Source organism: Merops nubicus, unplaced genomic scaffold, assembly GCF_000691845.1.
Source record: "Merops nubicus isolate BGI_N331 unplaced genomic scaffold, ASM69184v1 scaffold39926, whole genome shotgun sequence".
Lineage (NCBI taxonomy): Eukaryota > Metazoa > Chordata > Aves > Coraciiformes > Meropidae > Merops > Merops nubicus.
Window position 1 is genome coordinate 10,655 of NW_008615473.1, and position 22,597 is coordinate 33,251.

General features: G+C 42.0%; 1 protein-coding gene across 1 annotated transcript; it reads right to left on the minus strand.

The window, feature by feature from the left end:
* Positions 1-3,158: 3,158 nt before the first annotated feature.
* On the minus strand, positions 3,159-22,567 carry KDM4A (lysine (K)-specific demethylase 4A). The gene is made up of 20 exons (XM_008942522.1): positions 22,488-22,567; positions 21,569-21,683; positions 20,602-20,795; positions 19,993-20,042; positions 19,356-19,459; positions 18,144-18,281; positions 16,742-16,992; positions 15,762-15,952; positions 14,743-15,101; positions 13,203-13,323; positions 12,427-12,605; positions 10,386-10,590; positions 10,044-10,120; positions 9,280-9,335; positions 8,245-8,353; positions 7,147-7,335; positions 6,280-6,450; positions 5,692-5,811; positions 4,971-5,063; positions 3,159-3,978 (listed from the first exon to the last, which is right to left on the minus strand). The coding sequence occupies exons 1-20, from the start codon at positions 22,565-22,567 to the stop codon at positions 3,838-3,840; spliced, it is 2,943 nt and encodes a 980-aa protein (XP_008940770.1). The 3' UTR covers positions 3,159-3,837.
* Between the last annotated feature and the right edge of the window lie 30 nt (positions 22,568-22,597).

The window sequence follows — 22,597 nt, forward strand, 5'->3', positions numbered from 1 at the left end:
CTCTTCTGGCACCACCACTCTCAGCTACAGAGGGAACCCAAGGCAACTCCCCTCACTGCAGATGTCTCAGGGCTGTACTTTGATGAGGAGGGACCACTCTGTGGCTCTGTCCCTGTTCTAGATGAACAGCCATGCTGGACCGAGTCCTTAAACAACAGAATTCCACTTAGCGCCTCTGAAAGACACCAGAGAAGTCAAATGGATAAATGTTAAGGAGATAAGTATTAAAAAGGATTAATGCTAACAGAAAAATTAGAAGCATGATGAGAATTTCTAAATTACATTACTTTAGTTCTTAAATTAGTCTACAGATTGTCCATTTTGAAATTAGATTTATTACATGATCAAATTGAAAACAACATACAGGCTACCAGTCTTGATTTCACCCCACATTTGCAGTAAAAAAACAAGCACAACTGCAATGTCAGACAACAGGAGCCCAGGTGGAGAATGGAAGAACAGAGATGCATTGGAAGCCTTGGGATATGTGGCTATCTTCCTCAAGTGCAGAATCAATTCAACCCAGCTCAAAACACTGGGAAGAAAGAGAAGGAGCAAAGAGAATGTGTCCTAGTACTGACGGGGCTGTGTCTGGTCATCTGAGGGGTCTGCTGATGGATAAAGAGGTCTCCTGGAAGTCCAGGCACAGGCAGAAACATTACTGCAATCAGTTGCTTTATAAAGAATACAGTCACCTTTTTAGGCCTTATAAAAAGTAATCACTGGCTTGCCGAGCTCATCCTTAATTAGGGTCAAGCCACTATTTGTTTATACTAAAAATGTTTTTTATGAGTCCAACCTGAACCAGTCACAGATGGAAGCTTCACGAAAAGTGAGGTGAGGAGTCTGCTGCCTGCAGCATTACATGCAACGGACCTAACGAAGGGCCACCATCATTCCTTCCCAATACATTCAAGAAGCACCTGCCTAGCTAATACTCTGGCAAAACCTTGCCCTCACTGGAATGATGCTGTAACAGGGATAAATACACTTCCAAAACCAAACCACTGGAGAAAATGATCATCTGTCAAGATCAAAGTGCAGGTAACAGAAAGCATGTGTACCTTTGCGAAAGCTGCTCTGTAAAGAGCTTTTATTGCTACCTCTTATACTTCAAGCCATAAAACCAATTGTTTTTGCAAAGTCAAACAACATAGATGCCTGAAACATCAGGATCAATGATTTTAACTTCATGGAGAGAAGCCAAAATGCAGTTTAATCGCTGCAATAAGTTAAGTATGGTCACATTTGAACAATGCAGCACAAGAACTGATGCGGAGATTGGGAAGGCCCTTTGTCTCGGAGCGCAGGATGGCAGCAGTTTCCCACACAGTGCAGGCAGCTGACAAGAGCAAAACCGGAGCCCGCAGAAAATGCAGCATAACAAAGCTTCTCTTCCAGAACAAACCTAAGCATAGGAGCTCTTGAAGGTCACTCAATACTGTTAGTGGTGGGTGCCAAAACCTGCTGCAGTTGAACAGCACTGCAGACAAATCCAGCTGTTTCATACTAGGTCATTGTTTTAGGATGAAGCTGTCAAGCCTGGTGTCTGCAGCACAGGTAGTGTGTGGCACCGAAACAGTGCATTTAAGTTGTATGGCAGTTTGGGAAGAAAGCCTGAGCACAGGCACCTTTCTCTGGAAGGAGAATATCAGAAAATACAAAGAGCAGGTTTTCAGTAATATACAGGTAGTGTTCAGCCTATGAGAAGTCAATACCAAATCTTAAGACAGGCTGACAGGACAGAGGCAAGTTTGTTAAGTCCCTGTCAGCTCTTTTCCGCATTTGCTCACAGCATGTCACTTCAGCAAGCTACGATGTCCCAGTGCAATTTCCTTCCCTTTGCCTAGACCAGAGTAACTGCAGCTACTAGCCTCCGGTTCTAGCAGATCCTACTTTTATCAAGCCAACTATCCCATTCATCAGAAGGTGAATTAATACCCTGAGACCAGGAGTTTTAGACATGGGGGAAAAAAAAAAAAAAAAAAAAAAAAAAAAAAAAAAAAAAAAAAAAAAAAAAAAAAAAAAAAACCACAAAAAAACAACCACACCACGAAGGAAATCCACTATCCTTTTCAGTGTTGAAGCCTTCCAATACTGATGAATGAGGTATTCCACCACAAAAATGGGACAGAATATCTCTATGGCAAAACAGTGGTTGTGCAAATCTTTGCTACTCTTATTAGCATCCTGACCCTATAAAAATGTAGGGATAAGTAAGATTTTCTTTATAAAAGTTGTATTTTATTTCTTTTCTGACCGAGAGTTGCATCACTACACAAAACTACATTTTATTGCTAATCACGAATTGATGCACTGGGGTTTCAGAAGAGTTTGGTTTATAGCATTCTTATGTAACAAAAGGAAAGAAGTTACAAAGACTTTGCAGACACATTGCCACGTCCCTATAGAAGCAGGGATGCAGCAGGTCTGTTTCACTGCAAAATTCTCTTCAACAGTTTCTGGAGAACATGTAACCATAACTTTCTCCAGCAGGAAAAGTCACCCCATCATTCCATGCAAAAAGAAGTGGCCAATCTGCTCCATAGTCTGAAATCCCTTTCCTACAGAATAGGAAAGGAACGTGTATTTACACAGCTCCTACTGTGGTGTGTTAATGCTGAAATTACTTAGGAGCAAGTTGGTGCATCTTCCTGGTACACTACTACCCAGCTTAACTCGGCATCCTATTGCTGGGGTAGCAAGTTCTCTCCAGCAATTGAGATGTGCCCTACTAATACTCCACAAAAACTGCTGTGGTAACCTTTGCCAGGCAGCAACACCCCTGCTTCAGAAGGGTGCTGCACAGCCTTCCAGTAACACGGACAGTTCAGTGCATGCTTCATCTGTCTCAGACCCAGTATCAGCTGTTGTAAGCAAAGGCCTGTGGCCACACAACAGACGGTGTGCCACAGAAGAGGTACTGCGCTGCTTCAGGTGCTGCTGCCCTGTCATCCCCAATACTGTGATACTCGGATTTCAAGAAGGGAGAGATCAGACTCTGACCCTTCAGTCATTATTGCCTTAGAGGGGGTGGGGAGAAACTCAGAAGAAACTCTTTGGGAGCTGAATGCCTGTTCTTGTTAGAAGGGTGCACTGTGCAGAGCTCCAGACAGGTTCCCTCGATTCTGAGGCACGTACTATTACAGTTAGACTTAAGTCAAAACAAGTATCAGAACACAACTATTAAATGGAGGGTTAAATAATTTGTCTTATAGGATTCAATTTCACATTTCTCCTGTTCACACAGGCACCTCCTGTCCGCTTGGATCTGAACAGCCTATAGCATAACCTTCAGAAAGGAGGTGTTGAAAAACAAGAAACTGAAGCTGCTTGCGACAAAAAGATGGATATAAATATAAAAAGAGGTTCAATTTCAAGCACCAGTAATACTTTCTATTCAAGCCCAGGCGTGGTCACCAGGGTGACTCCCCAAATCAGGAACATCATTGTTCAATTAAAACAATGGTCCATACTATTCTGCAGCTGCCAAGATTCCTGGCCACAACTCCCAAAAGAGTTTGCCACCTGTCAAAATTGTCTCTAATAAAAAAGCAAGACTGCTCGATGAGATGAAAGCAACACCCCCAAGCTGGCTTATTCAGTAAGGACCCAACTTCAGACCAGGAGTCTGCAGGCATCAGCTTCAGCAAATGGGATCTGTTTCACTATCCAACAGCTGCTTTTCAGCTACTGCAGAGCATCAGCTTTTTAGCTTCCTTAAAAAAAACAAAACAAAAAACCCTGGATTTTAAGCATCCAAATATGGCCTGTTGCACTGGAGCGTTTCAATCCTTGGGGAAGGTGGGCATCTTCTTCCTCTGCCACAGGCAGTGCTTACTCCATGATGGCCCGGTACAACGCAGGCTCGATGTAGTCTTCACGGTAGCGTGAATTGATCACTCTTTGCCTCTTCCTCTCTTGTCTGACCTCCTTCTCTGCGAAGATCTCTGTGAAGCGCATGTCTGAAGCTATTGACTAAGAGGAGAAAAAAACCCAAACCAATCAGAATTGGTCACTAGAGCCTGGATCAAATCCCTGCCTCCATATCCTCCAACTGCAAGTAAGAAAGAACCGAGTCAGTGCACAACAAAAATACCTAAGAAACTGGACTTAAAAGTCTGGGGCTAAGTTTAATTAAACAGTAATCAGAGAGGTAAAGAATCACAAGTTTCAAATTTAACTGAGTAGTTAATTTAAATTCACAATTACTTTCTTAAAGGATAGTGCACTTTGTGCCTTATGGAGCAGGCATGTTTGAACACCTGCTTACAGGGTTCAGCTATGATACATTCTTCCTTAAACCTCTAACATCCCCTGTACCTGCCAACAGGTTCTGCATTAGGGTGTGCACGATCATGCTGTAAAGCAAGACACCCTAGCACGCTGTCCATAGTTACATTTTTATAGTGGGAAGCATAAAGCAACAGAACAGGGATCTGAAGGGGCTGTAGGATCTCCATCTTTGGGGATAATAAATATGAGAGGAGAGAACCCTGAGCAACCCTGTCTGACTTTGAAGTTACCCGTTCTCCAACGAGGTGTCTGGAGCAGAGAACTCCAGATGTTCTCTCTCACATGAATTTTTATAGTTTAAAAAAGAAAAAGGCCAGCTTTCTTGATGCCTCCCTACCAATCACTTTTCAGAACAAAGGGTAAGTGAAGGAACTTGACCATTCTTCGCAATGAGAACACAAAATTAAACTTAGGAATACAGGCATGGAAGGGTATTAAACACTGCCCCAAACAGTGACCCTGTGCTATAAGCTTGTCTCTGCAGAAGGAGAATTAAAATCTCTCCAAAGTAAGATAAAAGCTTCACTTTCGTAGCATGATCAACTACCAAGCTTCCTAATGACTGAGGAGAGCGCTGGACTGTAATCTTTTGCTGCCACGCACTAGGCTTGCTGTTCAAGAACAAATCAAGTTAAATGAGCTTCTTTACTAAAGTTAGCACCCTGTTAACCTACCAGTCTTGACTTCACTCTCTTAGGAAGCTCCTCTTCGAGAGTATACACATCATCCCTTTTCACCATCAGCTGTGACCCATCTTCAAATTCCACCTTGAAGAAAAAGAAAAGTTGTTCTGCCAGAAGTCTTGAAAGTTGGAACCCTCCCACACCTACCCAGAACTTGCCTTCTCCTTCCCACAAAAGCCTCTCACGAAATAATCTTCTATCACTTGAATTTTACAAGATACATACACAGGTATGCACACCGCAACAGACTTCAACAAAAACCTCAGCAATCTTATGACAGTACAAGTAGCCCAGCAAGTTTTGGGATATTCTTGAAACACCTAACAAGACAGTCTGGCTGGTCACTTTCATACAGTCTGAACATTCACCCCTGTGGCAGTGTGCAAGGCATGATGCACTCTCACTGAACAGAAAATCAAGATCAATCTCATTAAACCTACATGAACAGAGCCTGCTGAATAACTGCAGACCAGCAATTTCTCAGAACCTGGCACTTTCTAATAGGTGGCCAGCTAAAAACAGAGCTGCAAGCAACCACTTAGCTCTTAATTCCAGCAGTGGTTACCAGCATCTAGCACAGGTGACAACATGGAGTAGCCTCCCCTGAAGCCTTTAAGCATCACTGCCCTATAGCTCTGCAGGCTTTATGAACAGCCCTGTGAACATCATCATCTTGTTATGAATGCTGAATTTTCAAAGAACAATTCTGTACCTGGTACATCTGGATGGCATGTGATGCAACAAACTTGGCTCCGTAAACTTGTCCATCTGTCCATCTCACCTGCACAACTTCCCCTTCAGCAGGGGGACCTAATTGAAGACAGTCTCGACTCTGTGGTGTAAGGGAGGAAAGCGTGAGAGACAAGGAGCAGTGTAAGCACCTGCCTTATGTGAAGATGCAGCAAACCACCAGGAGTCCACCTCTGTCACACAGCACACCACCCCAACAATTACTCTGTTTTAGGGATGGAGAACTAGACTGAGACACATCCATGTCATCTGTATTTAAATCATAACAGTGGGCCCAACTTCAAACTACTTTATGCAGGAGTGGTGTGCAAGTTTTCCTCCAGACAGCTGCCAAGCAGACTAAGAGTAGTTGCACTCCTGTTACACCTGTTCCCATGTGCCCTCAGTTTCATATAACACCCCTAAGGCCATGTGGCAGCACTCCTCATCCAACACACATCCTAGGGATGGAACAACTACCCAGTCCCCTGGTGTGTCTGCCCTACAGCAGAGAGAACTGACTCGCATCATGTGTCCTCTACTGGGGCCAGACTCCTACTGCATGACATACCACAATGTCCTCTGGATACAGGTTATCACTGAAGGAGCCATCGTCGAAGTTGACCTCGTAGAAGGTCTCCTTTGCAAGGCTGACCACTTCACATTGATAGAAGCGACCGTTCTTGTGCTTGCTGATGACTATCTGTCCAGGTGACAGATCCTGGAGTGCAGCCTTAGCTCGCTGAGAAGAGAAAAATCACTTTTTATGCAATGACTCTATAAAGAATGTGTGAGGAACATGGCTCCAGTGCTTGCAGGTAGGGGAGCAAAATATTTTAGTTTAGCTGGGTAACTACTCAAGACACCATCAGCAGTATTTTTAGAAACGTACTGCTCTGAAAGTTCAGATGCTTAACGCCTGAACTGTTAGATGCTGCCGTCCTTAATTTACTTAGTAGATTAAGCTCTCATTCTTCAGAGCAATGGAAGGCCTTTACAGTAAATATTCTCTAATAGATTGTTGTGGATTTGATGCCAGAAAGGCTACATGGGAACTTTATAAATGACACAATCACTTAAACATGAAATTCTATGGCCACTCATGCAGCCTGCTGGAGTCCCAGCACTAACTCCTGCATATTAAATATCACAGCATAAACGCCACTATTATTCCTCATTACAACAGCCACAGGAAGGATGCAATGCTCTCAGTCCTCTTGGGCAACAAACCAAAACACAATAAAGGGCTTGACTAACACCACTGAGAGCAGCAGCAGCAAGGTTGAGATCAGGATCCAAGACCAACACCATGAGATTATACTGAACATTGTGACTGAGCCAAGCCTTCAATGAAGGTTTAAAAGAATCACACAGTCTGAAACTTATGAGTCCATCCAAGACACTGCAGTTCAAATCCTGGGAATCAACACCTACTCACCTCTGCCTGAGACGGAGTCTTATGCCTGAAGCAGGTAATGAAGACAACAAATGGCCAGTCATCAGGCTGCATCATGACCCCTGCTGCTTGGGCACAGCTGACATGAAAGGATGTGGGACACCGACCATGTGAGCACTGTACACAGCAACCTGCAATTCTCTTTCTTCGTTTCTTGCAAAAGATGCATTTCTGTGGAGAGGGAACTAGAGATTATTGGTTGGCACTAGCTATTACCGCTCCACAAAGAGCTAAGAATCTGATACTGCACCATATACTCTCTGCAAGACCACTGCTACTTTCATATTTAAAAGCAGCAGAATGCTACCAGTTCTAGTTTATGACAAGGCAATAATCCATAAACTTAAAGTAACACCATAAGAGGAAAAACTACATTAAGTATCTACCAGCTCAAGGAATACAAAGCATGCTAGCAACGGGAGGTCTTGGCTTAACCAGCCTACAATGCTCCAAAGTCAATAGGGCCTTTCAGCACTTGGCTATTAAGTTACCCAAAGGCAAGCAACAAGATTAGGATAATTGGCAAAGATCACAAAAGCAACAGTTAAGACCCAACACTTGGGTCAGGCCTGATGGGCTGATGCAGGAAAACAATGTTATCTGTGATGATTAGCATACGCAAAACAGTTTAAATCATTTTCTCCTCAACACTGAGCTGTTAAGGGTTAAGTACAGTTGTCTCCCTGCTAAAGACATTCACCCATTATACAAATGCCTTAGAGCTCCCGAAGCACCTCAGTGCTCAACAGCAGGTAAAGTAACTTAAATACTAGGGGTTAGAAAGATAACAAAACAAACATCACCCTCACATCACTGTGTAAATGTCAGTTGCCACATACTGAAAACTGTGGTCCCTTTGCTGGATTCTCATCTGAATAAACATATACTAGAACAAGGAAAGGTTCAAAAAAAGGGAACAGTGACACTTGCCATCTCCCATGCAAAGAACAGAGTACATTAAATAGTTCAGTCTGAAGAGAGGATGACTCAGGCTTGAAGGAATAACCGAAGTCCCCCAGATTCTGAACAGAGTGGAGAGATGCTCTGAAACCCCACCAGTGAAGCGCAGGTGATCCTTACCAGTCTGAAACGTTGCAAGGGGATTTTGCCAACATCTACAGGACTCCGCTCTGCTATGTTCACAAATTTTGCCTCCAGTACAGCTACAGCACACATCACATGGACCCACCTGTCAGGGTAGAAAGGGACAAAAAAATTGATATGCATCAGGCTGACAGAGAATGCTTTGCTTTTTAAGCAAATACAGTTCTGTTGAAGTTTGCCATATAAACGACAATAAATAGCTTCTGAGAATTGGCAGTGTAGTCTTCCTACTGCTACTGACAGGGCACATATGGGGCAAAACCAACACTTCTTCATACTTCCAATCTACTACTAACAGGCTTAATGGGAGAGCGATTTAGTGCTGCTTGTGTTGGTAGCATACCTGCAATATAAAATCTCGGCTGACACATTTATTCCTTCATAAACCTGAGCCACTGCAACTGTTTAGTCACTCCTCAATTGCTTCTAAGACTGTGACCAAAAGGTTAAAGCTCCATACAATGTCCACAGAATTTTTGGAGGCCAAGTTTCAGTCACGGTGCTACAAGTCTGTCCCACTGCTATTTTGCATCAAGCAACTTCAGACAATCCACCACAACAAAGGACATAGGCCCAGCATCTGTATGCAATATACTTGCTGCAGAAGTACCCTGAATTTCAGTACGTTGAGCTACTTAAAGCTATGGTTGTCCTTTGTCTCTATCTCTACCACACACTACGTGGAGAAATCAAAATCCTCTGAGAGGAGGTACTGAGAGATCTTACCTCATCAGGAACCTTATTTTTATGTGGAACATTATACCTCTGCACTATAAAATGAAAAGCAATTAACAGCTGCTGCCACCAGAATGAGTCATTACTTGACAAGATGATGACTGCTGCATGTGAACAAAATGAACACGCTTTAGCGCAGCACCCCCAGTAACACCAAGTGTGAAAGGTGGTGTTGGTCACTGTCACACCAAATGCAGACATGGGCTTTACTGGCTTACCCTCAGCTACTCAGGAATAGAGCTTCCCCCTTAAGATCAAAAAATCTGGAAGACTCACTTGTCATCATTGGCTCTCTGCAGTGCTCCTCCTCGTAATGAACACAAACAGCAGTCCTGGCACAGGGAAGAAAGCATGAGCTGAAAGAGTGAAGTCCAGAGCAGTAGCTTGCTTCAGAACTTCCTCATCAAAGTGCACATTCAGAGGAAGAAAGCGGTTTCACTGTCAGAAGAGAGCTAACTATCTTGTACAGACAATCCTTTTAGCTCTCAAAAGCTTCTGCCTTAAGGCAAGAAATAGAGACTTAAGTCTGTCGGAGGCAAGCACACCTACCACTGAAGACTTGTTCAACTTGTTTCAGGTTCCTTTTACAACTGCAATACCCTCTATCCTTTAAGGATGTGTAAATTCAATTCAAAAGGTTGACTCCTGCTGATATAGAGCCTATATAGCTTTTTGAGGAAATCCCATTCTCTTTGACTTCTTCACATGTGCACACCTGCCTAGGTACTAGTAACAGAAGTTACTTTGTTTCAGAAACAGTAGTTACCATAAATTAAGATGGACAACAGAGCTATTCCCACATACATGCAGAACATTCTCCCTGCAACTTAAGTGAGCTCAGCAGCTTTGCACTAGTTAAAAGGATTCTACCACTATGGCTTAAAAAGCACCAAAATACAAGGAGACTGGTTCTTAAACTTTCTCTGAATTGTCCTCTTTTCACAGGAGTGAATGAAATAGCCAACAAAGAACCCGATGAACTCTACAGGCAAGTTCGCCAAAGTTCCAGGCTCCATCGGTGAAGGTATGAGAAACTTTACCTCTTCTAAGGCATTTTCTGTACACCTAGAGCACATCCAGTCTTCGGTGGCCTTGTCAGGGGATACACCGTAACAACCTAGAACAGACACATCTCACTTGAGAAACCCATTATCCTAGGTCCCTGAAGTAAAGCAGGCATTAAAATCAACTAGTCTCAGGATGATGCTGGGTATTTGAAGTTAGCCATGCAGCTAACCCCATAGTTCAAGAGCCAGCAGTCAAGTATGTATCACTCAGGTAAGGGCTGATCTTGGTCTATTTGTACATTTCACAGACTGGTAGAGGCCTGCTATGAGGTAGAGAGAATACCAGAGTTCAGGGTTAAGTCTAGATGCACTCACTTGCATGAACACAGACTTGGCAGCTCTTGCAGGTGACGAGTACACTGGTTCCATCTTCCTCTAAGTAGGGGGTTGAAAGATTGAGGTCAGTACTGCAGCCAGTTGCAGTAAAGCACATTTCGGGAATCAAGGGTTTGGTTCGGATCTTCCCATCCACAGAAGCTGGAGTTACTCCAGAGTTCTGACTGTTGCCTCCACACTCTGCCTATAATGGAGGGACAGGGATTTTTAAATTTTACAAGTAAAACCATCTCACATCATCTTTATTCAGCCATTGTTTTCTAAATAAAGTTTAAAGAAAGAGGTGCCAAAAGATTCAAGAGTTAGGAGGTTAGGTGAATATATAGTTAGTTTATAAAATCCTCAGCTACTGCAGTTTCAGAATTAAATTCTCTTCTACCCAAGTGGCTAAACCAAGGTCTGAAATGCATCTCTCTGAGCAACAAGGTAGACACTCAACTGCACCTAACAGAAGAGATGGGATCACCAACCCCACCTCATGCTCCGTGGGCACCACCTCTGCTGCACCTCACCACCCCCAACATAGAGGTCATAACACTGCTAAGCCAACACTGTGCATTTATCTTACCTCAGTGTGGAAGGATTATGATTACACAAATAGGTATCTACTGCAATCCTCATTACTGTTTCCTAGTGTAGTTCTGAACAAGTCTAATTGGTTTTGAAACTAATTTGTTCTCGGGAAAATGCAGTTTCCCAGTTAAAGCTCAGGAGACTTTCAGGCTCATCTTTTGTAATTTTTTCACCTAAACCAATGTCAAGCCAAACAGCAATTACAAGTAAAGTTTACAGAGATATGCTTTTATTCAAGTCACTTTTTTTAATAGTTAAGTAGAAATGAATTTTTCTCTTTGAAGAAATGTTTCAAAACATTTTTATACCTCACAGGCCAGCAGACTGTGTCATTTATTAAAAATATTATTAGCAGAAATTGCAATAGCAGGGTGAAGCTGCACTGTGCCTCCTACAGTGCATAAAAAGGTAGGGAAAAAAAGTGCAGGTAAGGATCACAGCCAGAAGGAAACTGGCATGTTTTCAACAAGTCTTGTTTGTTTAGATTCTGTCAAACTTCTGATGATTTACACTGAACATTGCACATCAAGCAAAAAGCTAAATGACAGAGGAAAATCTATAACAAAGTTGAAGAAAATGTGATTTAATTTTTACTTGAATGGGCAACTGAAGTGAGTTCCCAGACCTATTGCAGAGTTTCTTAAGTTGGAACAAACACCCTAACCACAGCTCAAATCTTGCAAGAGTTTCTGTTTCACTGCCTGGTGTAGACAGATATTTGAAAACCTGCAGCTAGTTTTCTGCTTAATAGCATTTTTAATGCAAAAAGGAAGCTAACAGAACTTAAACTGCTCACCAATTGTTAACTTTATACACTGTCAGCACTAGCAAAAACTACATGTAATATGCAACTTCTGTGTAGAATTTCCAGTCCTAACAAGAACCAACTTTCAGATAGGAATAGCAAGATTGGACAGAAACTATGGTCTATGGTTTTAATTAAAAATAGGAACCATATCCTCAACAAAAATTTGAAGTCTTTATTTCCAAAACTGTGGCGAACAAGTTTCTAGGGCCATTAGACCACAATCATAAAGCAATCTCAAATTAATCAAACACACTTAGTGTATCGGAAGGGACAAACTATCTTCAAGCTGCAGGCTGAACATACAAACTATTCAAGTTACGTTAAAATTACATAGCATAGGCACAGCAAAAAATTCAGTGTGAGACTCCTGCCTAAGAATTTAGTCAATATGACAAAGGGGTTCTGCAACCCACCCCAAGCTATGAGTTGCTACAGCCACATTTTGTTAAAGCACATTTTCACATGCCATAGCTACTGTCAGTATGGATAGAATCCAAGAAAAGACAGCTTCTACCTATGCCATCCACAGACAATCCTAAATCCTTTGAAGTAAAAGGTGTTCTTCCTCGCCAGCTCCCCAAAGACCATGTGCTAAGTGGTCTTAATGCATTTTTAAAGAAACAGACTTGGTCTACATACCTGGTATGTCTGGAAGAGCATACAAACAGCACAGTAAGGAGGCTGCTGAGCCATGGTCCGATTGTATTCTCTCTCAGCCTCAAAATTTGGTGGCCGATTCTGCCAAAGCTGGCTAAGTGGCTTGGCCCATGCTTCTGTCTCTTCAGCCTCTTCTTCAGGAGTTAGCTGCTCCGATGCCTCTGTGATAAGAGATCATTAACTCAGTGATTGTGTCCTTTTATAGATACCCTTCTTGCAAAGGAAAGTAAGTAAGGCAGGAAGTTATGAACGGAGATGGAATACAGAATGCCAAAAATCAAACTGACAGAAGGGTGATGAGAGCCAGTAACTCGGTCTCCTTTTTAAGGGGCTTCTGCCAATCAAGCAACCACACAGACAATATAGGTTTATTGGGTGAGAGCAGCACCAGGTCCAAATTACACCAAGCCTAAGGTTGTCAGCCAAAGAATCTGCTGTTGGATTTTTTTGTTTGTTTGTTTGAAACGAATCATTAATATTTCCAGCAATTACTGTTATGCTCTAAGGCAGACAATTATGCAACAGTCTCTGGTACTGGCTTAATTTTCCTTTTGGAGTTGTGACTCCAAAGAATGGCACAGGAAGGAAAGAAAACACCATTAGAGAGAAAAGTTTAATGAGGCATGTACAAAAAAAAAAAAAAAAAAGGTAATCATCTTGTCTAGAATGCAGAGGTGTCACTTGCTGTTTATCTTCATCCTGTCCCCAGAAGCTGAGGCCCTCTCTGCAGTTTCTCCCAGGGCCCAAGGCTTACTCACCATCATCACTAAAGCAGTCTTTAACCAGGAGTGGGTGATGGCGTGGGAGCTTGCTCAAGGGCTGCCGGCGACCTTTGGACTTCTTACTCTCCTTCATTGATCTTATGTACTCCTTTGCTACCTGGACAAGAAGCAATTCAGCAGTCAATTAGCACAACTCCTACTCGATATTGTTTTTAAAAGAAATTTGTTTTGAACTTAAACCTCTACAAAATGCACATATGCTTCCCCAATTTTATTTCAAACAAACTAAGTTTTTGAAAGAACTGCTTGCAGTGCTTTGGCTAGGGAAAAGCAAATAAGCTGTACTAGCTCTGTGGAGCCATTAGAACAGAGACTTTTCACAGATCCCAGCACAGCTTTTCATGCAAGTCTGTTTATGTAAGAATTGTGTAAAAACAAAAAGAAAGACAGACAAGTAGAATGGTTCAACTTAGAAGAGTCACAGTAAGAAGTCTCACACATTCTGGAGAAATACTTGGTCTGTGTGCCAACTTAAAAATACCAAATTTAAAAATAATGAAATAAGAAACAACAGTTCCTTGGAATTTCAAATTAAAAGACTTATTTTAAATGAAGGTAACTTTCACTCTCTATGTTTATTACTTGTGCTGACGTCTTTCTAGACAGACTGGAAGGACACTACAACAACAGTTATTTCCTCTTCCCTTTGCCTACATAAAAAACAAGTGACATTGACAAAATTACTACTAATCAGACAAGCAGGGCAATAAAGGCCATGATTTTAACAGCCCAGGAAGTCTCTCAATAGGTAAGAATCCCCTCTTTAAAATCATTACCTCTGATCTCCTACACAGAGCTGGATAAAGACTTCCACAAAACAGAAATGGTTTTATTCCAATGGAAATTAGCATTACTAGTCACCATCTGATGGAAATTTTTTTTTATATACACACTGGACTGGGGAAAACAATCTACACGCACCAAGAACACCACCGCCAGGGAAGATTTTAGCTATTACAGTCTTCTCTTGAGTTGTCTAATAAACATTCATAGGCATTTCTTAGACACTCAGATTTACATTATCCCAACTGATAAATTTTTGATCATTTCCTTTTTTAAAAGGGACTCACAGATGTACACGTATATGCGATTTTATACTAATAAAACCGCCTGAAACATTAATGCATTTATAATAAAGGCTGGATTGAACTGCATTGATTTTCAGTACAAATGGGTGTCTAGAACTATAAAAGGACCTGAATCAGTCTGTAAATGCTACCATGTCAAAAACACCAAGCTACCCCTTCCCTTCAAGCACCTGAATTTAGAGATGTTCTCAAAATAAGGGATTTTCTTGTTTTCTAGAAGAGGTCAGAGCACAGTAAGACTTTCAACTTAATTCTTGCTTGTTTAGCAAAACCCACGGGTGTTAAAATATCAACATCAACAACTAAGCAACCTGCTATGCAAACACCAATGAACAAAAATGTCATCTGCACAGCCACCAAGATTTGTCACAGCAAATCCCTGACCACGTAATACAGCCCTTCAGCTCTCAGTATCTTGCCCTTCATACCTCTGCCAGCTCTTGCTCATTCACACTGGGGGTGGCACCGGCTTTCTTTCCCAAAGTCTGCTCGTTGTCAGATCCACTGGCATCCCCTTTAGCATAGCTATGGACTGTAAATACCCCAGCTGGCCTGGGAAGAGTTGGTTTTGCCAACAGATCAGTCGATTCGGAGTCCGAAGAACCAGAATACACAGGTGAGCTGGACTGAACACTGGACACTGCACTCTGCTTTGAAGTTGGCAACACTGAAGTGGAATTTGAAGCATGTGAAATAGAGAGGTCCAATACAGCTGCTTCTTGTTCTTCCTCTTCTTCCTCAAGCTTCACAGTTTTCAGTTCTTCAAGCTTGGCTGAGTCCACACGATCTAGAAGAAATAATACACTGACTTTTTCTGCAGTCCGGGCAGCAGAGAGAGCACTTGCGCAACCATTTGCACAAAGCCACACAGGAAGCAAACTCCTACACACAAAAAAAGTGACATTAAGTCACATAACAAGTAGATCATTAATTCCAACGCCTATAAAATTATGGGTGGCTTAGAGAAAGAGGGAAAATAAAAGCATCTGCTCATTGCCTCTTCCAGCACAAGAACTAGGGTATATCAAAATAAACCAGCAGACAGTAAGTTCAAAATAAACAGAGATAATCCTTTGTACACTGTAGCTAAACAGCCCAACTCCTGGCCAGACGATGCTGTGGGTAACAGGTTATGAGGGCTCATCAGAGACTTAACAGAATTAAAATAAAAACCCAAATTGTTTTACCCAAACTGAAATTGTTCTAGGGGCACTCTTTAGTCTTGAAAAATCAAAAGAAAAACAAAATATCTCAAGCCTTTAGAAATTTACTGTCACAAGTGCTTGCCATGGCTCTGACAAACTAGTGTCTGTGTTTCTGGGCATGACAAAGTCCTACTGACAAGCATCACATGAAGGAATGTCCCAGATTCATCTCTCGCGGCTTCTCTCCCTGAAGAATACTACCCTGTCCCCTCGTACTAGGATAAAGCTGGACACACAGTTACCTGGAAGCTTGAGCCTTTGTTCACCTTGCTGCACAAGTTCACTTTTAAGTCTCTCACGAGGCTCTGCCATGTCTGCTTCACCCTGCACGGAGCTCAGCTCCTCCTTGGGGAAAGCCTCACTCTCGCTCACCTCCTGAGGCACTTCCAGGCAGACCCTGTGCCTTTTTGTTCCTATGCGATGCTTGGGGATGCTGCAGAAGACAAAGCCACACGTCAGGTCATCAAAGATGTCAGTGTGTTGAGTATCTGCCTGTCTGCACAAAATACAGCCTGGTTTACACCAATGTTTTATGAGACATCATCTGGCAAGCCAAATAGTTTCCAAATTATTCCAAAGTGTTGTGTTTGCTTTTATAGATGTGGAGTCAGTGACACTTAGGGGTGACCTCTCAGCATATGTTAATCATGTATTAGGCAGCTATGTTCTAGCCATTCTTTACCTTAAACAAACAAACAAAAAAATCCAAACAAAACTCAGAACAAACCAAAACAAAGACAAAAACACACCCACCCCAAAGACAGCTTTAGGGATAGTAGCTGACACTGGCTGAAAAAGATCTAACTGCAAAATAGTAGATGATCAGCTGTCCACCTTCAGCAGCCAGGACTTGCACACTGATGAAGCAGCTTGCAGCACTGATAGTACCAGAATTATGCTAGCAAGCACTGCCCCATAAAAGCACTGCCTTTTTCTTCTAGCTTCCCAGTGTACCGCACACACTTCCGATCCAGGATCCGGATGTCTGTCAAAAGATAAAGAACTAGCTTCCAAGCTGGTGCACGTGGACTTAAACAGAAAAAAAAAAAAAAAAAAAAAAAAAAAAAAAAAAAAAAAAGAGGGAAGAGCAAACTCTGTTCCCAAGAAAACAAATTATTGCCAACTCTGACTGCTGTTCTCTGTCAGAATGGCAAACATTTAGTGGCAGCTGGGTCCAATTTCTAATAACAACAGAGAAGCAGAGGGCTACACAAAGCCGTACCTTTTCACCTCATCCCCGTCCGCCTCCTCTTTACACATCTCTCCCGTTTCCATTTCCTCAGCACACTGTTTCACATTCTTGACTTTTTGCATGAGATCCCCTTTAAGGAACTCTGCTGCCTCTGGGGTTGGAAGAGCATGGTCAATGACAGTCACATCCTTCCCAGCTTTCCAAAGCTTGTAGCGATCTGGCTGGTACTTCCTCACAAACACGTCCATGGAGATCTTCACCATGTCCTTCCGACAAGAGCACTGCAGCCACACAAAATATTCAAGTAAGGAATTCACCACGTTCTCAAAAATTCTACTCTGCATTCCTGTGTTACCTTGCTTTCAGGAGCTTAATTGAAGAAAAAAAATCCCAGTTACATGTAATTGAGCCTCAGAACTCTCAAGACTTTCTCTCAGGAAATCAAAACGGCATATATTAAGTTACTAAAAAACAGGCACAAAAACCAGCAAAACCAACAAAACAGAGAAACACATTTTATCACAGTAACTAAGAAAGAAAGCTCACCAGCCTGTTTACATAGTTGCTGGTAGAAGCTGACTGCTTTAAAATGAGGTCATACAAAACCAGCCAGTTAAACCAGAGGCTATGATGAGGAAGTCAGAGCCATATAAACTCCAGGCCTACCCAGAGCAGTAGAGGCTCCCCCTCACCTGGGCATGGTTACATGAAGCAGCACTTCAAAGCATTGACTTCAGTGTAACTTCTGAAAACATAAACCATGTCTGTAAGTGTCCTGGTTTGGGGTAGAACAGGGGTGGTTCTGTTCAATGATTTTAACTTGTCAGCTAAAGCTCTTCTAATTAACTGCCTTGTTAGTGGTAGTATTAAAGCTGTTTTCCTTTTCTTTTCTCATCAATAGGTCTCTCTTTTATTCCCTTTCAGGGGGTGGGGGTTAACAGAAAGTATGTTACAAGTCTGGGGGTGGCCCTGACCCCAAATGGCAGCAGTACAGCACCTCTACACGGATGTAACACCATCCAGCTAAAGGTTCAGCCAAGATACCTATTTTAACAAGTGACTTAAGTTGCCAAAGTCATACTTCCAGGCTAAATGGCCAATAAATAGCAGTTAAAATATCAGACAAAATACTGGCAAGTCCTGGGCACCAAGCACACCCTTCCACCTGTGGAAAGACAGGCAGTCTCCTGCTTTTCCTTGAAGCCTCACTTGATCTACACAAAGCTAAAAACCACATTATACCCTCTCCACCGTTGAAACAAGGACATGAGACAGAAGGCTGACTGGATGTTGTTGCTTTATCAGAAAGCAAATATCACATCTTAAATGTAAAAAGCACTGAATTCCCCTCCTTAGAACAAGCATCAGGGACTTAATGAGCAGCAGAGCCTTAGGTTATTTGTACACAATATGATGGCAATAGACCATTTACCAGTACAGACTGCTTCCCATACTCGATCCACCGAAGAGTAGCAAAGTTGGTAGATTCAGCACAGTTAAAGCCATGGTTAAAGCCAGCATGATAGCTATAAGGAAAGGTTATCATGAACTCTCCAGCCTCCTGTGTCACCTAGAAGACAATTGAGACACCTCACTGTTATTCACAACTCAAGAGTCTACTTGGTGGGTCTGAATAGAAGGTGCTCCTGTCCCGCTCACGTGGTGTTTCTAAAACCCTCACCTGCAGATAGTGGCTAGTTACCTGCTGCAATGGACAGACTTGATAGTTACCATCACTGTTCACCTACTTAACCTAACTATCTATTTACCAGAAAGCAACACTTGTACATGTTTTTTTACCAAAACACAACACAACTGGTCAAAATAGCACAGAAGTGGTTGTAACATGAAATACAAGCTATCTGAAGATCATAAAGCTACTTACTTGTATCAGCTACAGGTTTGGCTGAACAGTATCTAAGGGCAAGTAAAACCTCTATCCATTCAGAGCTTGGAAATTTACTACTGTTTTCTTTTGCTGTTCATATTCAAGTACAACTCCTAGTCAGCATTCCACTGCTGCTCTTCAACATTTCCCTTCCGTCTAAACAAAGGTTCATGGCATCAAAATCCTTCACCTGCCCACACAGATATGACAGTACTTCTGAATAAGGACTCAAAGACTAAATCTTCTGTGTGTGGAGTGGCAGGTTATCACCTGATAAAGTAAGGAAGTCTACAAAGTTATTAATGTAATAATAATAAAAAAAAAAATAGGGAAGAAGACATATTTTCTATTCAGGAAGCAGACTACAACAAAAGAATTAGCAGGGGCCATATCTGAAACAAAAAGAACAACCTCTCCTCACCAAATACAGACTTAAGCAGTGAAGTTAATCTAACATGGGATACCGTGAATAGTTTTAAGTTAAAAAAAAAAAACAAAAAAACAAAAAAACCCCACAAACACCACCACAGAAGCTTTTGTTTTTAATAGTCCTTGACAGACTTTTCTGTCTCACAGATCCCTGTCTTTCAGGTCCAAACCGCCAGAAAAATGGAGCTACAATGGGAAAGGATTGCCTTACACCCTCCCTGTTCCTGTTCTCCTCTCTAAGCACCTGCTACTGGCTGCTGCTAGAGAGGAGCCAGGGCTGCATGAACCTCTGACTGAGCTGGTGCAACAGAGATCACTTTTCTGTACCTTATCAAACGGGATGCCGTATTTCTTCAGAATTGATGGAGAGATGAGGGTCATCTTGTGACGGAGAAATGCTTCACAGCTTTGGGCACTTCCTGGAAAGAAACCTGTTTAAAATAAAGGCAAGTAGAGATGTTACCATTCTGCTGTGAGCTAAATTAATTTTTCAGTAACTTTTAGGAAAAGTTACTAACTAAAGAGTACCTGTCTCTAGGCCTACAAGTATGGACCACCTTATGTGAAGTGGGCTAGCTTGCATTTGGAACAAAACAGCTAACTCCTGGAGAGTTCTCTTTTAACACACCAGTTTGAAAGCACGTAAGAAAGATGGCACATAAAAGGATCTTCCCTTGGCTACAACCATCCAGTTCTAATAACAAATAGTTATGCCTTTTCCCATTAAAGATCAGAGATCACAACTGCATTATTTGTACATTTTACATTTCTCTTGAATGAATACTATAGAGAGACACTCAGAAATAATATCACCTATAGTCTAAATGCAAATGATTCATTCACTTGTGCCAGCCTGTGCTCTTATACGAAAGTTACAGACATGCCATGCTCTAAAAGAGCTGAAACCTGTTATGGGTGTCCACCCCACCTTCCACACAGGGCAGGACACGAATCACTGGATTACCTTTTGCAAGTCTCTCCAGTCGCTTCCCATGCTCCGGAGGGATGGAGTACCTGCAGTCGTAACAAGAACTCTGTTAAGTTCAAGTGACATGACAAAATCTCCATGTTTGACTAGTAATCATAAATGGGCATATCAAGGCATGAATTACTTACATAAAAAAAAAAAAAAATCTCAGTGTGAGAATTTTCCTTGTTAAATCAGATTAAGGAATAAGCAAAGTTCACTTCTTCCACATGCGACTGTAAAAGAAGCAGTGGCCAAAAGGTTTATCTGACTGAACTAATCTGTTTTGTGTTCCCATGCTATTGCCAATGCATGGGGTTTGTTCACTGGTCACATGGTGCTAGCTATTATTTTTCTACTTCAAAGTTGTATTAAAAGGCATCCAGAGATACTAGTGTCTTACAAAAGTGTCATGGAAACAAGTGTTGAAGTTGCCTGAGAAATTTATTTGTGAACAGAAGGGAATGATTCACTCTTAAAATGCAGAAAAATTTCTAAGCCTCCCCTAAAAGCAATCACGAAGCTCAGAAACTGGACACATCACTTGGCAAGATCCACTTTTAGATCCATGATAAATAGTCGCAAGGTTCCCTAGAAAAATCTTACCATGATTTGGGTTCCCCAAAATGCAAGTAATTAATACTGTAGAGATCCATGTCCTCGGTATGCCAAGCAAAGGAAGTTTTCCACATGCCAAAATACAGGTACGGAGTGTTCACTCCTTCAATGGTTATGCCGCTTTCATTCTCTACAATATCCAGGATCGTGTTCAATCGGCCAATATTCCAGGCATCTACATGCTGCAGAACACAAGCCTCACGTTAAACAAGCATTACGAGAAACAGAGCGACACAACTCAGATGGCAGTTGCAAAAGCTATCAGACACTTAGCTAGTTCACCTAAAACAAAAGTTTCAGACAGGGAGAAAAAAAAAAACAAAAAACAGTCAGCCAACTAAGGATTAGGAAGGAGAAATTATCACGAAGCTACAGATTTTACAGAGCAGAGAACAATAGAACAATAGCACAAGCTTGAGCTGATGTCTGAATGCTCTTGAACAAAACCATTTTTCATTCCAAACAACTTTTAAAAGACTAAATCATCATAATTTAGGAGACTAGCAAGTAGAATTCCTAATGTTTACCATCTTAACCCATACTGGCTCCAGAGCTGTCCCCACAAAAATATATGCACTAGTTGATATCAAAGCAATGAGTGTGTTCACTGGTCACCACTTCCAACCCTCACATGCCTTTCAAGACGTAGCAGTGCAAAAGCAATACTTATTCAACAGTGGGTTTTGCTTTCTTGAACTAAACTGTACTACACCAAAGCACTAACAGAAGCCCCTCAGGACGTTACCTCTATCAGCCTTCTTTAACTAGCTGGGTTAAACGGAGAGCATGTTACAAACGTACTGTTTACTGTGATCCTGCCTACTCCAGAAGCTGGAAGTCTGCTTAAAACTATCATCAACTCTTTCTGAAATTTAAGAGTCAAATACTACATTAGTATTTATGGAATGCAATATACAGGGATAACTGTGCCTGAAAACTGTAACAGTTTCCTGACCTTGTCATAAAGTGTGCCATTAACATCGGCACCGTAGATCGGGGCGTTGAACGTAAGGTTCTTCCAGTATTTTCGCTCAAGGTCTTCGAAGTCTGTGTAGCGGGGTGTGCAGTACCTGAAGAAACAACAGTGATACTAAGGACTTTGCAGTTTCAGACTTCACAAGCCTAAACCAACATTTTCCACTACTCAGAGAATCAAAAACTGCAATAGAAATACCTAATGCATGCTATCAGAGAGAACCCTAACCCCAGAACAGCAGTGAGAGCAGCCACAACTCCATTCCTGTGAGACTTGCGAACAAAGCATCAGGAAGACAATCACATTCCCCATTCCTCAGTTTACTTTCATTTTTGCTTTGTGCAGTTCTCTGGAGTTAGAACAATTTCACTTTCTAGTTGCCACTACCTACCAAGGAAGAATATAGTGAAAACCAGAAACAATACAAAGACCTTGAAAACCAAAATAAACCCAACGTTGCCTGCCACTGTAAAAGTAACAAGCATTTCCAGACTCACCTGCTATTAAACTGGTCAAGCACACTCAGTTTACCAACAAAGGATCTGCTCTTGTTGTCCATTCCCTGCTAACTATATACTGGCCTCTTTGTGCAGCACCGGGGGATCAGATTTAACACTAACACCTGTTTGATACTGTATGTTACAGACAATTCCATACACAGCATAGAAAAAAAGCAATCCTCATTGAAGTATTGTGTGAGACAAACAGAATCTCTGGATACCTGATGGGTGTTGCTTGTGCAAGATAAAATAAGCTTCAGCAGACTGCCCGCAGCAGGCAATTTAACACTATTTCTAAATACTTATTTCAGAGGCTCTTTCGCTTAAACGCCTTTTAAAGTGATCTTTTCTCTGCCTCCTTCTTCACGTCAAGAACACGCCTTCCTCTGCTACTCTACTCCGTAAATATTCCGATGGTCTGGCTACTGGGACCAAACAGGTATGAGCCCGCGGCAGGAACAAGAAGTTCCACCGGCATTACGCGTCCCCTGGCCAGGAGACGGAGCGG